General features: G+C 38.6%; 2 protein-coding genes across 7 annotated transcripts in view; both read right to left on the minus strand.

The window, feature by feature from the left end:
• Positions 1–43: 43 nt before the first annotated feature.
• Positions 44–11,973, minus strand: zfat (zinc finger and AT hook domain containing). 3 transcript variants are annotated; one of them, XM_069693207.1, is made up of 24 exons: positions 11,811–11,973; positions 10,381–10,493; positions 9,859–10,029; positions 9,622–9,747; positions 9,297–9,410; positions 9,090–9,206; positions 8,926–8,999; positions 8,491–8,579; positions 8,116–8,211; positions 7,716–7,864; positions 7,423–7,514; positions 6,969–7,117; positions 5,633–6,542; positions 4,968–5,094; positions 4,610–4,842; positions 4,315–4,396; positions 3,761–3,880; positions 2,339–2,512; positions 2,077–2,165; positions 1,611–1,749; positions 1,286–1,392; positions 836–923; positions 525–622; positions 44–447 (listed from the first exon to the last, which is right to left on the minus strand). In XM_069693207.1, exons 3-24 carry the CDS (start codon positions 9,977–9,979, stop codon positions 247–249), a joined length of 3,495 nt encoding a protein of 1,164 aa, XP_069549308.1. In that variant the 5' UTR covers positions 9,980–10,029; positions 10,381–10,493; positions 11,811–11,973; the 3' UTR covers positions 44–246. The 3 variants fall into 3 exon arrangements, with proteins under 3 accessions (XP_069549308.1, XP_069549307.1, XP_069549306.1); XM_069693206.1 differs by having other exon boundaries at positions 44–441; positions 10,381–10,539; XM_069693205.1 differs by having other exon boundaries at positions 10,381–10,539.
• A 1,591-nt stretch (positions 11,974–13,564) lies between these two features.
• LOC138617886 (protein tyrosine phosphatase type IVA 3) overlaps positions 13,565–14,353 on the minus strand; it is a 9,833-nt gene continuing 9,044 nt past the window's right edge. For all 4 annotated transcript variants that reach the window (XM_069693228.1, XM_069693227.1, XM_069693229.1 and 1 more), the window contains exon 7: positions 13,565–14,353. This exon is cut by the window's right edge and continues 760 nt beyond it. The gene's annotated coding sequence lies outside the window, so the exon portion shown is untranslated.

The raw sequence follows: 14,353 nt of genomic DNA on the forward strand, positions 1-14,353 counted from the left end.
AATTTATGAGGAAATGAAGCCACTTCAGTGCATCAAGCTGTGCGGGACAGGGATTTTATTTGTATTTGTTGGTACAAAATATGCCATATGATCACACAACTAAGTATTGCACTTATTGTTTTCATGATTATATAAGTGACTAATAAATACATCCAATGAAGGAAAATCTCTGTGATGACAATCAAACTTTCATTAAAGCCTGATTTTACCGTTTACTTGTACACGATGTTAAAAATGCTGACATCTCTAGTTGATTTCTACGGTATGTTCCTGGACGTAGACGATATAGTGGTGCGTGTTTTCTCCTTGAGTTAGGACTGTCAGAGCCTCCAGGCCATGTGCCTCCTCCACCACCATCACCTGGTTACCATTCAAATCCTCCTCTGCGTTCACCACCATCAGCTGGTTGCTGCAGTTACCGACTTCCTGCTCGTCAGCCACCTGCAACTTCAGCCACAGGTCAACGTCAATATTTTGCTGTAACCACTCATACATGAATGTGAAGGTGATGTGATGTTGTTTACCTGCTGTACAACGGTCACAGTGCCTGGAGCCATGGCAACCATAGAGGTGACAGCATCCTGACTCTCTGAACTGAATTCAGTGATATGTTGGATATTAACTGAACAGAAAAAAACATATAATTACTTTGATATGTTGCTTAATACATATGCTAAAGCACATTCAACACATCATAACTATAAATAGGAACAGCCATGAGCAGTGTTTCCACAATTATCTGAGTAGGGGAAAAACTTAAACAAGCTGCTTGTTGGATTCAGGGTTTGGTCGAGTCAGGTTTCTACTGTATGATCATCACTGTTGCTGTTGTTACCGTTTTCCTGCAGGGCTGCTAAAGGTGCTTCTGTCAGGTGCTCTTCATCCTCCACAGACACATATTGGGCCTCTACTTCCTCTCCCACCTGCATATTTGCACACACGTCAAGAGATTGTCTTAAAATACTGGCTTTGACCAAAAAAAAAAGGTAAAATAAACAGTAACAAGGTCGAGTTTGCAAGTTTTTTTCTTTTTCTTCTGCTTCCTTGTCGTTGGAAGCAGATTTTAAATGTCTCAATCCTAGCCATGCCAGCAATAGATGATGGGGATGAAATTAAAGTGATTACAGTGTATCCTTGGGGATCATGAATTCGTCAGCTAAATGTTCATGGAATAAGTCAAAACTTTGACCCACAGGCAGCACCAGGGATGGTCCACAAATTTTAGTCTGGGGCAAAGATGCCTTCTTGTCAGCGTATCTAGTCTGTGTATTCGAATACTTTTTACCTCCCAGGTCCCTTCCACCACTTTCAGGCTGTGTTTGCTCTTCAGGTGACGGTTCAGCTCCCACTTTGTGCCATAAACAAATTCACATTCAGGACACTTTAAACCACCTAAACACAGGCACACAGACAGGCCATGTTAGGTTATGATGAGCACACTTTTTCTTCTGTACAAACCCCACACAGTTTATACAGCTACTACAGACTGCAGTAATATGAAAAGAGTGTTCTCTTGGCACCCCCCAGAGATTTGACTTTATTTTTAGAGATGTAAAAAGTTTTACTTTAAAGAACATGAAAGGTGTGAAGACATGGAGGAGGGAGAGGACCTTGTTGTTTCAGCGTGTCGGGGTTAGACAATCCCGGTCCGGCGTTCTCATATTTCTGATTGTGGTGTTTCACGTTGTAGTGTCGCTTCAGAGCACCAGCAATGTTACAGGAGTAGTGGCAGTGAGCGCAACGAAAAGGCTTCATAGAAAGATACAAACACACATCATGTGAATACAAATGAAATACCTTTAAGATAAGACAGAATTTTAGGTTAGCATTATGAGAAGCATTATAGTACTGCAGGTTTTTTTGGGATGATAATGTAATGTGAGTTATACAGTTGTCTTCAGCTATAAATCGGACCAGATTATAATACAGCTGTTGGTTAAAATTTATAGTACATGTCTGTGACTCTTTAAAATATGCTAAGAAGTGATATTCTGTTAAACAGATGTTTACAATAAAACTGAAATTCTACATACTGATGCTGTGAGCTAATGGTGTGTATTGAATGTGTATCCTGACCTTAAATTCAGCATGTTGTTCCATGTGTCTGAGCAAGGAAGGTTTAGAGACCGAGGTGAAGTTGCACTCCGAACACTGAAACCGCTTCCCTAAAAAAGAAAAAAAAAAAAACAGAATCATCGCCCTGATATTTATCATCGTGTTGCTCCTCCTCAAATGTCTGCTTTTCTATCAGGATACTTGCTACATGAACAAAATTGTCATTAATTCTGACATGTATAGTAGTTGATATACATATGCAAAACTAGTAGTATGCACATACCTTCATCTGTGTGGCTCAGTCTGTGGCTTTTCAGCGTGACTTTAGATTTGAACTTTTTACCACACAGGTCACACAGATGATGTCTCTCTGTGTTGTGTCGGTTCATGTGAGTTTTCAGGTTGCTCCTGCTGCGGCCTGCGTAGTCGCACATACTGCAGACGTATGGCTTCAAACCTATCCACATGACACATACGTAGATATACACTTTATAGATCACCAGCAAATTAGTAAAGACAAATAATACAAACTAGACAGCAACAAAATGCTAAAATGACTTTTTAAAGATATTTTCACTTTAGCATGCACTGTGACGAAAGAAGGTGCTTGATGTAAGAAATAAAAAAATATATATACATAAAGTGAGTGTTAATGGCATACAACAGTCAGTGAGCTTGACTGCAGACAGGATAGAACACAAAGCCAGATAAACTTCCTGAAACTTGAGGTCTTTTTAAAAAAAATTAGCTGTTTTTTTATGACCTTCATCAACACCTGAATTGGAATTTCTGTCTGGGAGTCATCTCAGCCTCAGGACAGATGTGACTTCAAGGTAAACAGCTCATCAAGGTAAGTGAGTATAGCAGGGACTGATGAGAAGGCAAGTAAGAATAACAATTCACTTCCTTAAGACGTAATGTTGTACTGTACAGCTGATATAACCAAGGTGTATGGATTAAATAGAAAAGCAAACATAACAGAGCAAAAGTTATGTTGCAGAGATCAAGAGGCAGTTATAAAAGAAAAACACTCCTTAAAACGCCAGCAACACAAACATTGACAAGTTTGCTTGTGTGCATTTTCATCATTTTACAAGTAACTTGACTGAATGGCCAGTTTCCCTCTACAGCATCTGCGTGTGTTTTCAGTCTGCAACATCTTTCTGGAGGGCAGCCAGGAGGAGGAGAGACAGATGGAGGCTCAGCTCACAAAGTACTGACACGGTGGAACACGGGGCAGAAACACTGGTGGAGCCCAGATGTTCTGCTCCAGACTCCAGACTGTGGGTATAAACCTGTGCTTGGCTGACTTTTCAGTCAACATTCTCCTGCCTGCAAGTCACTGTTTACAAAATCCCCATCTCTACAGGAAACAACAAGAACAACATCCAACCAACCTACGCGCTAAAAATGTTTTGATGAAGATTTGGATCATGCAATGAGGCGGGCCTGCTTGTTTCTATTCTTTGCAGGCATTTAGGCATCTCACTGCAGGGCTCACCTCCCCACACACAGGTGTTCCACCAAAACAAAGGACTATTCTGCAAGGGCACTGTCGCTGCATCCTGGGCTCAGTGTCGACCAAAACGACTGTGATTGGTTTAAAAAAACACTACAAACAAGCTAAGCCGAGCTAATTTTTTTCCCACTCCTAACAGAATATATAGGTGTGCTTTGTGCGACTAAAGGCAGAGTGATATCACACCTTGGTGGGCCCAGATGTGCTGCTGAAAGTCACTGCTGTTCTTCAGGAAGTAGGAGTCACAGTAAGGGCACTTCTCTGCACGCTGCACCATCAGTCCTTTACCATGTACAGGCAGTGTGTCTGCAAACAAATGCACACAGAAGATGGAAAATGACTTGTGAGCACCAACAATCTCACAGTTCACGGCTGAACTTGGCTCGCTATTTATTCATTTCAGCCAGATGTGATAGCTGTGGTCCAAAGAAAAGACAATGCTTTGATCATTTAAAAAAAAAAAAAGAAGCTATACAGTACGCTGTATGGTCACAGTGATTCACCTGATGATGTAAATAAAATGCTGCAACAACAGACCATGTAAAAAGAGACAAGCTGCCAAATTGTGGCTCGGAGTTTTAGCCTTTTGTTTGGAGTTGACCCACAGTGGGGGAAAAAAGAAAATGTTTTTACTCACACAGACGTTATGAGACGGGTTTCAAATTGCTTTTAAAGAACATTCATTGTCAGGTATTGTGTGTGTTTTGTTTTTGTCTGTAGACTGTTTGTGTGTTCTTTACCAGGGTGGGATGTTTTAATGTGGTGTTTTAGTCTGTGCTCTGGATAACTGTGATTGCAGACGGGACAGGTCGCACTCCTCCCCTGTAAACATCAACAAAGACATGAAGAGTTTGTCCAACATTACCAAGAAAAAAACAAGTGACAATTCATTTTTATATCCCTTGCAGACATAATGCTTCAAAGAGTTAAATTTTTCACGTGAATACGGTCCAAACAGTCTGAGCCAGAATGTCAATGTCTTAAAGGTCAAAAAAATAATTTCTTTACTACTGAGAATCTCCTCAGGCTGGTTACCTGTTCCTGGTGCGTCCTCAGATGGGCTTGAAGTTTGTATTTGTCTGGCGTGGTGTATTTACAGTCGGGATTTGAACAAGGCAGCATCAAGCCACTGTGCTTCTGGATCTGGTGCCGCTTCAAAGAGCTTTTTGTGATGGAGGAGTAGCTACATTTTGAACAGTAGTACGAGTGCTCCTTGGTGTGTGTGCGCACATGGACATTATAGTGGACTTTGTACCAGAACAGTTTACCTGTGAAGCAGAAAAATGTGATCAGACACTATTAAACACTCCTGGCAGAGCTAGAAAGGCGAAGTAAAAAATAGATCGCTTGAACTAAAACAAAACCAGCCGAGTCAGAGGCTTCATCCTCTCACCGCAGTATTGACATTCCAGGTCTCCGTAAATTTTCCTCAGCCGCTGGAAAGTCTCCATATTAAGCTGAGTCTTCTGAAGAGATGAAAACACCTGATCGAAAGCGCTCTGATAGAAACTCTTCGACACCTTCCAGCAGAAAAGAAAAAGTCAGGGATCAACATATACAGGAGAAATATGAAAAATAACCCTGCTCCTCTTCTGTGGAGTCATTTATCTCAGACACATAAATGAATAAATACGTACAATCTGATTAAAATACTAATTATAGCATTCAAAACGCAATGAGAATAAACTACAGTTACTACTGAGAAAAAATGGTGAATCTCTGCATTAGGAAAACAAACATGATTATCTTCCTCTTCAAACCGATAACATTCAAATTATTTTTCAAATTAAATAAAATGGGCAAAACAATACACCAAAACCAGACATACCCACTTAATAATTATTTTCCCCCTTTTTGAAACAGAATGACCCTGCAGGTAGTTTTCACTTAGTATAACTGATGTGTTATCCTGGAGAAAATAATCTGTCTGCTGATGCCAAAATAACCACCTTTTATGTAAATATAAAGAATAAAAAAAGGTCCTATTTTGTAGAAAAATAAATTAATGTCTATTTTAAAAGGAATTTAATCATTTTACCATTCTAGCATTAAATTTACCTTCTGTGATTGTGGAGTTTGGCTATCATCCACCCGAACGCCTGAGGACAAATGTGTGTGTGCGCTCGAATCAGACAAGTTTGTATTTTCTGATGATGGCGGTGTGTGTGTGTTCTTGGCTGCACATTTGTTCTCAGCATCTATGTGTGTGTTTTCTTGTGTCCTCTCCCCCAGGAACGGGGTGTGTGATAAAGAGGTGTGTGTCTCCTCTTCACGTCTGCCCACATTATCAGCTGCAGAAGAGTCCGTTGTATTATTCTGTGACTTCTCCTCGTCTGTTGCCTCATCTCGTCTGTCGGGGGAATCTCGCTGAGCTCCTCCGTTTTCTAATTCTCCTTCTTTTCCTGTCTCTCCTTCTTCTGCACATTCTTTGCGAGTTTTAGCTTCACCTTCCTTTTTCTCCCTCTCTTCACTCAGCTGCTGTCCTTCCCCGTCTCGCCACTTCTCCTCTCCTGGACCGTTTCCTCCACCCTCCTCTCTCATCCTGTCATCTTCACCCTCCTGCACTATCCTGTGCTCTTGGTTCACCCCTCCCTCTGTGTCCTCGCTCTCCTCACTCCCCCACATGCCTCCACCAGGCTGAACCAGATAGTAGCTGCTGTTGATGCAGTCAGTGAAGGCCTGCTCGAGGTCCAGTTTAGGGTGGGACTCTTTCACGTGACTCCTCAGTCTCTGCGAGCTGACAAACTTCTCGTCACACACACAGCACACGTATAGGAAGAGGTGCTTCCTGATGTGAGTGGCGAGGGCAGCCATCTTGGTTGCAGCATGGTCACAGAGTAGGCAGGCGAAGGGACGCTGGGGCCCGTGGACCAACAGGTGGCGCTCCCGCTCCAGCTGGTTCTTGAATCGTCGGTTGCAGGTGGGACAGTGGTACAAGAGCTGTCTGAGGCCCTGACGAGTCTTTAATCTGGATTGGATGGACAAACAGGTTAGACGAGGACAGGTGTGTTAAAACACAAATACTGGAGATCAGGGGTTTTTCTAAATTTTGAACTGTGGGCCCCAACTTGAACAAAACTGAGGCATCTGCTCAACCCCAAACCCTACCCTACTCTTTGTAAATGTAGCTGCACATCTGTCATTAATATAAGTATACTTATAGTAATATCGTTTTTAAATAATTAAGTAATTAAAGTAAACTTGAGTTGAGTAAGCTTAACTTGAATAAAGTAAGAAAGGTAAACTTAAGTTATGTAAAGTGAGATAAACTTGAGAAAAGGAACAAAGGTAAACTTGAGTTAATTAAGTAAAGTAAACTTGAATGATGTAGCTAAAGTATACTTCAGTTTATTAAGTAAGGTAAACTTGAGTTGTGCAAGGAAGGTAAACAAACCTCTGTTGCTGGTAGCTCTGGTAAACATCAGGATCTTTTAGGTTGTGTCGTTTCTCCATGTGTTTCAGTAGGTTCTTCACATCGGAGTACTTTTGCTCGCAGAAGCTGCAGTGCTGCTTCAACTTCAGGTGGACTCGCTCTATGTGGACCTGCAACACCAGAAAATACAGAATGACTGCAGCAACCACAGAAACTGTGCAGTTTTACACTCGAAGTATACGCATTAAAAGAAATCTACCAACTGCCACCATAAGATCTAACTCAAAAGTCAGTCGACTAATGTATTGCAGCATGAAGATAAGTGATAACATAAATTAAAAAAACAACAACTTCACCTGGATAAAATGAGTTTGTATTGTATCTGGAAACTTGTGTAATAATACTAATTATTCTAAAGACAACAGTACTACTAATCAGTAATAAATACTAAACAGTAATAAAGTAATGGCAGCACCTTGAGGTGTCCTGGACTGAGGCAGGTGAAAGCACAGTGTAGACAGCTGAACTTCTCTCCTGTGTGTTTCCTCAAGTGAACATTCAGGTTTGCTTTGAAGAGAAAATCAAGTAAGTAAATTAAATAAGTAATAATTCCCCTCATCTTCATCTACATCTCAAAAAGTTAAATTTTATTAAAACAAATTTTTTTTTAAATCCTACAAAACTTTTACAATTTGTTCAACATTCAAACTAAAATCTCTGGGTGGAGTAAAAACTATTCCTTCTGAGTGTCAGTGAGCCTGGATTTACCTTTGATGGCTGATGCGTAGTCACAGTGTGGACACTGAAACGGTTTCTCTTGAGTGTGAGTCCTGAGGTGGGCAATCAGTGAGTGTCTGAACTTAAAGATCTTATTACAGAACTCACAGGTAAAAATCTTCAACTGGCTCTGAAGTAAGCTGGGAGACAAAATGAGAATATTACATTTAAAAGTGAACCAGTTTCATTGTTGCTGCTATTGTGGCGATGGCGGGTGTCTCTGAAGTTTATAACACAACATTTCGAATACACAAACAGCTCATCAAAAATCTATTTTCAGTTAGATTAGAAGGAGCATTTGGCTACACGTTACTTCCAAAACTACAAACACTCTGATATAAAAATCTATATAAATACATTTTTGAAAAAAAAAAAAATCTTCAAATAGTACTTGGTAGCATTTTGCTTGATGGAATATTCCTGGAAACCTCTGCTGGTTGTTGTTGTTGTTGTTGTTGTTATTGTTGTAGTAGAGGTCTGGTTCGAACTGGGGATTGAAAACAAAGCGATCAGATCAGCAGAAAACACACTCCACACAGTCACACTGCTACAAACACAAACTGAAAAGCACTCTCCAACAATTTCTTTTCATCTTTATCTTTTAAGTCAAATTTCCGTTTTAGTGTTTAGTTTTTATTTTACATTGTGAGATGTTTTACATAACTGTCAGAATGTATACATCAAGCTGACTGATTATTAGTTATTATGACAATGAACTAAGTATTGAAAGAATTAGAAGAGAGTTGGACATTTTCCATTAAATTACCTTGGCTCCTGGTCTGGTCTGGGGTTACCTTCGCAGGCAGTTGCTTCACTTGCAAGGTCTTGTGCTTCACTCCGGAGGACTGCTGAGGACTTAAAACAACCAGAAAGATTCAATAAATAAACCCATAAAAGTACAGATTTACAGAAAAATTTAAATCATTTTGACATAATAAACAAAACACCACATTTTAAATTAAGTTGAAACACTAAAACTGCTAGTTTCTCAATAAATATATATAAAAAATAAAAAATAAAAAAAAAATTGCTTTAGATGGTTACAAGTTGGTAGGATCACTAAATAAAACATTATCCATAGTTTAGAAACTTTAATCTCTACCATCTTCGCATTGCGAGATGTTACTAAAGGTAAATGAGAAAATGTTTTAAAATTTAGGTGAACTGACCCTTTAATGTTCCATCTCATTTGTGTGCTTACCTGAGGCTGAGCTTGGGAAGCTGCAGGCTCTCTTTCTGCTGAACCGTCCTCCACTGGAACCATTTTAGAAACACCTGTTCAATTTAAGTTAAAGCATTTTATTTATAAATGTCACTTTTATCCAAAATGTAAAAACGGGCACAAAAATCTATTTAAGACTGAACCTGGAAGTGTTTCATCTTCTGTCAGAACAACATTGATTACTGATTTTTTGTTTCCTGTTGCTCCTTCTTTCTTGATGCGACTCCGGTTTGTTTTAGGGGGTCTACAGTTTCCCACATCTGCAGCAGAGTGGAGAACAAGAAATGATTTAGAGCAGCCATTATCTTCTGATAAGAATTTGAAGAAACATGTCCTGATCTCAAACTTACTCTTTTCCTTCATTAACCTGAGTCTTGCTGGATTTAGTTTTATGTGGTTTGGACCACATCCTGCAGGATCCAAATTTTCAGAACCATCACCTTCTGCTGCGCAAGATCTGTTCCCTGAAAATGATTGTGTCAGTTTATCAGACTAACCTGATTGGCCACGTACAATTAATATATGTAAATGATACATCTCTGGTTTTTCAAACACCCACAGTTAATACAGAGATATTTAATAATCTTTAATTAAAGTAAGGATAATTTTCAACTTGTTCCCTCAGTTAACCTGAATTTTCTTTTCTTTTATATTTCTACCCTTTTCTCTCCTCACCATTGTCCTCATCCTCCTCTTCGTCCTCTTCTCTCAGGCAGATGTGTTTGAGGATCTGTCGTCTGTTGCTGAATGAGCGATGGCAGTTTCTACACTCCAGCCCCGATATACCATCAGGGTTTTTGCCTTCGAAGCAGAAAACAAAAACAGAATCAGAGGGCAGTCATCAGTTTGTTTAACGTATTTACAAAAATGAATTACATGGGTTACATATACGGTGAATGGCAACATTACTACCTTCTGCTGATCTACGCTGTTGGTCTACCGCCTCCGCATTTCTATTTTCTTCTCTTTCAAAACTTTCCTCTGGAGAATGGGTGGAGACGGCCTTCTTGTCCTCTGTCGAAACTGTGTGCATCTTCTTCGTAGATCCTTTCGGTCGTCCCCGTTTTCGCTTGACTGGGCCCTCTGTGGGCCAATAAAAAAGCAGAAAAGATAAGATGGCAGTATTGCTTTTTTTAAATCTCTTTCAACAAACAAAAATCAACAAAGAGCTCATCCTATAAACAATTATTTTCTCTTTAGCCGAAGTCTGATATATTGTAGCCTGAGCTGTATGCCACAGATCTCCATTTTTATAGTGAACTTTGTATGATTAATTTGATGGACCTGGAGTCTAATACTAAAAAAGTTCAATTCATCCCTGAATGGGTGAATGTAGTGCTACTGACTATGAAAGAACTTATCGATTGTATAGTATAAGTATTGTACCGTAAAGATTTTGTGACAGTAATCCCAATAATGTCATGGTGCTCTAACCTGCCAGTTTCTCCGCGGGTTCTGCCACGAGGGGCTGCAGTGCAATGATGATGTCATCTGGAGGCTCCTGCTCAGGGTGCAGCTGGGAGCAGTGAGCCAGCAGCTGAGAGTGACTGGGAGAGAAGAGGTTGCATAGCCGACACATAAACACAGAGCTACCTGTAGAGACAGAGAGAGAAGATGTGACTGATCAAGAAGCAGATATTCTGCTCGAGAATTACATTTTTCCTTTTATGGTTTACATCAGACCCGGCCCCATACTGGATTTTTGACACCAATTTTCAATAGTGATTTAAGAAATAAAAAATTGCAACATGTTGCATATAAACACATATTTTTTGTAACTATTTCTAAAATGCGGTTATCAAATACTTCAGACAAAGAAACGTAATGGACGCAGAATATTTTACAATTGCACAATACATTTTATGACCAAAGTGAGATCAGTGCAATAAACCAACAATGTTCACTGGGAACTGAATAATTATAAAAAACTCTAAATAAAAAACACAAAAACAACAATTTTTAAAATACCCCATGACTATTTTTCTGCATTATGTTCTGTAAAAAGTTGTCATATCGCGTATTGGACAACACTAATGCCTTTGATAATGTATTTGTGATATGCCAATAGTAACCGATAGTCATTTGACTGATAAATGTGTTGGGCTCAGGTTAACAGTACATATGACTTTTGTTACCTATATTGTTCATTGCGTGCAATTTCTGAATTACAGGAATTGGCCATATTTTGCTGCTTATATGTCGCTCAAAGATAAGCGACGCAGAATGGTCTGTATATTTGTATATTTGTATATTTGCTGGAAAATGTGAAAATAAATAAAGATTCTTCAAATTCTACAAAACATTTGCTTTCTATGCTTCCAAAAAAAAAAAAAAAAAAAAGGACTTAACGTCATGAATGAACAGAAACAGTCTAAGCGTCGCTTGAGTAATAAGTTTGGTTGTTCATTTTATTTAAAGTGATATGTTACTTTCCCTTTTCATACAATTAAATCATAATTATATGAAAAAAACAACAACCAATGAATCAATGATTTAGGGGACATGTTTACATGCTTGTTTGTATGTATACCTTTTCAATACAACACGACTGTCTGTCTTTGTCCGCAGAAGTTGATGCAGTGTAAAAACTTTCATGATTGGTGATATTTAATGGCGAAAATTACATTGAACTGGCACCTTGTGCCTTCAGTAACAAACAGCGAACAGACTATACTCGGTAGATCGTTTGTTCTTTAATAGCACAAGAAAAGTCTATAAATAGCATCCGCGTTCAGAACCGAAGCTCAACGAAATCAGCGCAAACACTCGTTTTAAACCGCACATGTTTGTTTATTTTGATTTGGCTCGAGCTAACATGAAGACCCGACAAACATATTCGAGTTGAAGCTAGCCAAACTTCTCACCTGCTTTTTGTCCGTCCATTTTCTCCGGCGTCTAAAAAAGCAACAGGAAACTAATCTATCAATGGATCTGATCCACCATCAAGCGAAATGAAGTCGCCGAGTTAAGATCCAAAGCCTAACTTTACTTTACGTACGTACAAATATCTGTCGAATCTGCGACACGAGTCCCTTCAGTCAGCGGAAGTAGATAAAAAAAAATTAAAAAATAAAAATAAAAAATAAAAAACCGGGGCAGACAGCGCACCCTGTGGCAGGAGGACGATATTGCAGCTGAACAGTGAACTACAGAACCAGCAATATTTCAATATTTCAATATTTCTCTCATTCTGACATATTCGATTCAGTTTAAAATGACTCCATTGCAGATTAAAGACTCTAAAAGAGACTCTAAAGATTTCATTTTAAAATTGGACTTCACTGCCAACAAGTATTTGTAACAAAAGCGAGACAATTTAAGTTTGACAGCTGCTTATTCACAATAACAAAGTGTGACACATGTGTTTTACAACTTACTGCTACTGAATGATCATAACATTTTACAGGTATGCCAATAAAGGAACGAGTCACCATTGAGAAGTGAGGATACACAAAAGCCTCTAGGTGGTGACCTGAGCAGGCTGAATGATCCTGTAATGCCTCTATCGCAGCAGTGAGAGCAGTTCAAGGTGGGTATTACCATCAAGTACTTGCATACTCATATTTACAGGTACAGTGTAATTGAAAAGCTGAAAAGCTTGATTTGATGATGAAACAACTATGTCAATTCAAATAGATAAGATACATAGGCTTTAAAAGAAAGTTTTTTCTTTTTGTCCTTTTTGTCATTTTGTCCTCTGTTTTTGTCCTTTGACTCTACCTGTATGATGTTTCTCTTACAAGCAGCAAAGAACTGAATTGTCTCCATTTAGTTGACATAATGATTCATATACTTGGTCAGTAATTAAATAGTGAGGCCCATCCAATGATCTACCTGGTTGTACCTACAGTACATTTTTGTGGTTTTTGTGTTTTATCATTTCCAGCAAAATGGAAATGTGATAAAACTGCATGAGAGGAATATACAGTAAAACTGACAGAAAAATTGATGCGCATCTAACATATATGGACAATGACAAAACTTTTGTTAACCTTTGAAAAACACCTATTTTTTTAGGCCTCTGCTCGAAAATTGCATACCCATAATAAAAAGTCACTGCAACCACAATAAAAAATTATTTAAAAAAAACTTTTTTAATAATAAAGGAAACACTTGTGAGATTTGTTCAGATGTGTAAATATCAGGATATATGTCCATATTTTAATAATAGTTTTGCTAAGTCTTCTCCCTGGGCCCCAATTGGGGGCCGCCAGGGCTTAAAGAGTTAAACAATGTCAAAATTTACACACATACAGACATTTACAGCTTGTTTTTACAAAAAAGTGTGGGTTCAGGCCAGTCCCAATAATCAACCATATCTACCAAAGACTACCCAGCACACACACACACACACACACACACACACACACACACACACACACACACACACACACACACACACACACACACACACACACACACACACACACACACACACACACACACACACACATTCAAACACATGCACACGCATCATATAAACAAATATAAGACATTTGTTTAAAAATGTCTTGCGGTGAGGATGATAGATCTTCTCTTCATCTATGCTGATCTTAACTTGAATTCAACACCCTCTGCTCTCATTTCACATCTCACAAATAAATGATCAGGACATCTGTTCAGGTTGAAGATCTTTTTATTACATAGTAACACTATCATAACAACTTACTTATACATACAAGGTGCATGCTCTAGCATCAGGAAACAAATATTTTTAAATGAAGAAAGTGTTAGAAGGAGTTGTTTACATGCATCATTCAGAAACACTACAAATAAAGTAAACTCCAACAATAGGAAACTGTATCCCAGGCTAAAGGATTTGATGATTCACAGCAATATTTGCACTATGAGGAGACAGTTACTCCATGTTTCAGGGCAAAATTGGCCTCAGACTAAAACCACGTAATTGGCCAGTCAGTATTAGCTGATGATTGGATGACAAAAAAAAAAAAAGTTTGCCAATGAATGGGAGGAGCGGTTTACCTTGACCTCAAGGAGAACACAAGGGATGAACATATATTTCTCATATATTAATATTTACATCTAGTTTACATCCCTTAGTCACATTATAATATGTAATCATTTTTCAATTTTATTTTTTTTACAATATATTCTTTAAACCCAGCTTTAGATCAGATGGTGCTAACAAACACTTTAACTTCTGCAGGTGTCAGTTAACAAAGGATTACATAATGCACACACAGATATGTAAACACATTAATTGAGCACAATTTATTACGAAGTATTAAAACAGTGATTGTGACAAAACCAAATGAAGGCTTTATGTTTACCAAAATATTTCCTGTAGCATTCAAGAATCTGATTTTCATAGTAATTGTAGCCAAAAGGCAGAAAGTGCTGTGCTCAAGATAAGCCCTTACATCTCTACTTATACCCAGAGAACAGA

The sequence above is a fragment of the Brachyistius frenatus genome, unplaced genomic scaffold (assembly GCF_029030835.1).
Source record: "Brachyistius frenatus isolate BFR_SWC_R1_liver_20210118 unplaced genomic scaffold, ASM2903083v1 Contig_14, whole genome shotgun sequence".
Lineage (NCBI taxonomy): Eukaryota > Metazoa > Chordata > Actinopteri > Embiotocidae > Brachyistius > Brachyistius frenatus.

Excerpts from the sequence above, each read along its gene's own strand:
- zfat (XM_069693205.1), bottom strand. Across the intron at positions 9,411-9,621 it reads AGAGGAGGATGAGGACAATG|GGAACAGATCTTGCGCAGCA; the intron begins GTGAGGAGAGAA and ends AATCATTTTCAG. Across the intron at positions 2,513-3,760 it reads GCACATCTGGGCCCACCAAG|GTTTGAAGCCATACGTCTGC; the intron begins GTGTGATATCAC and ends TCATGTGGATAG.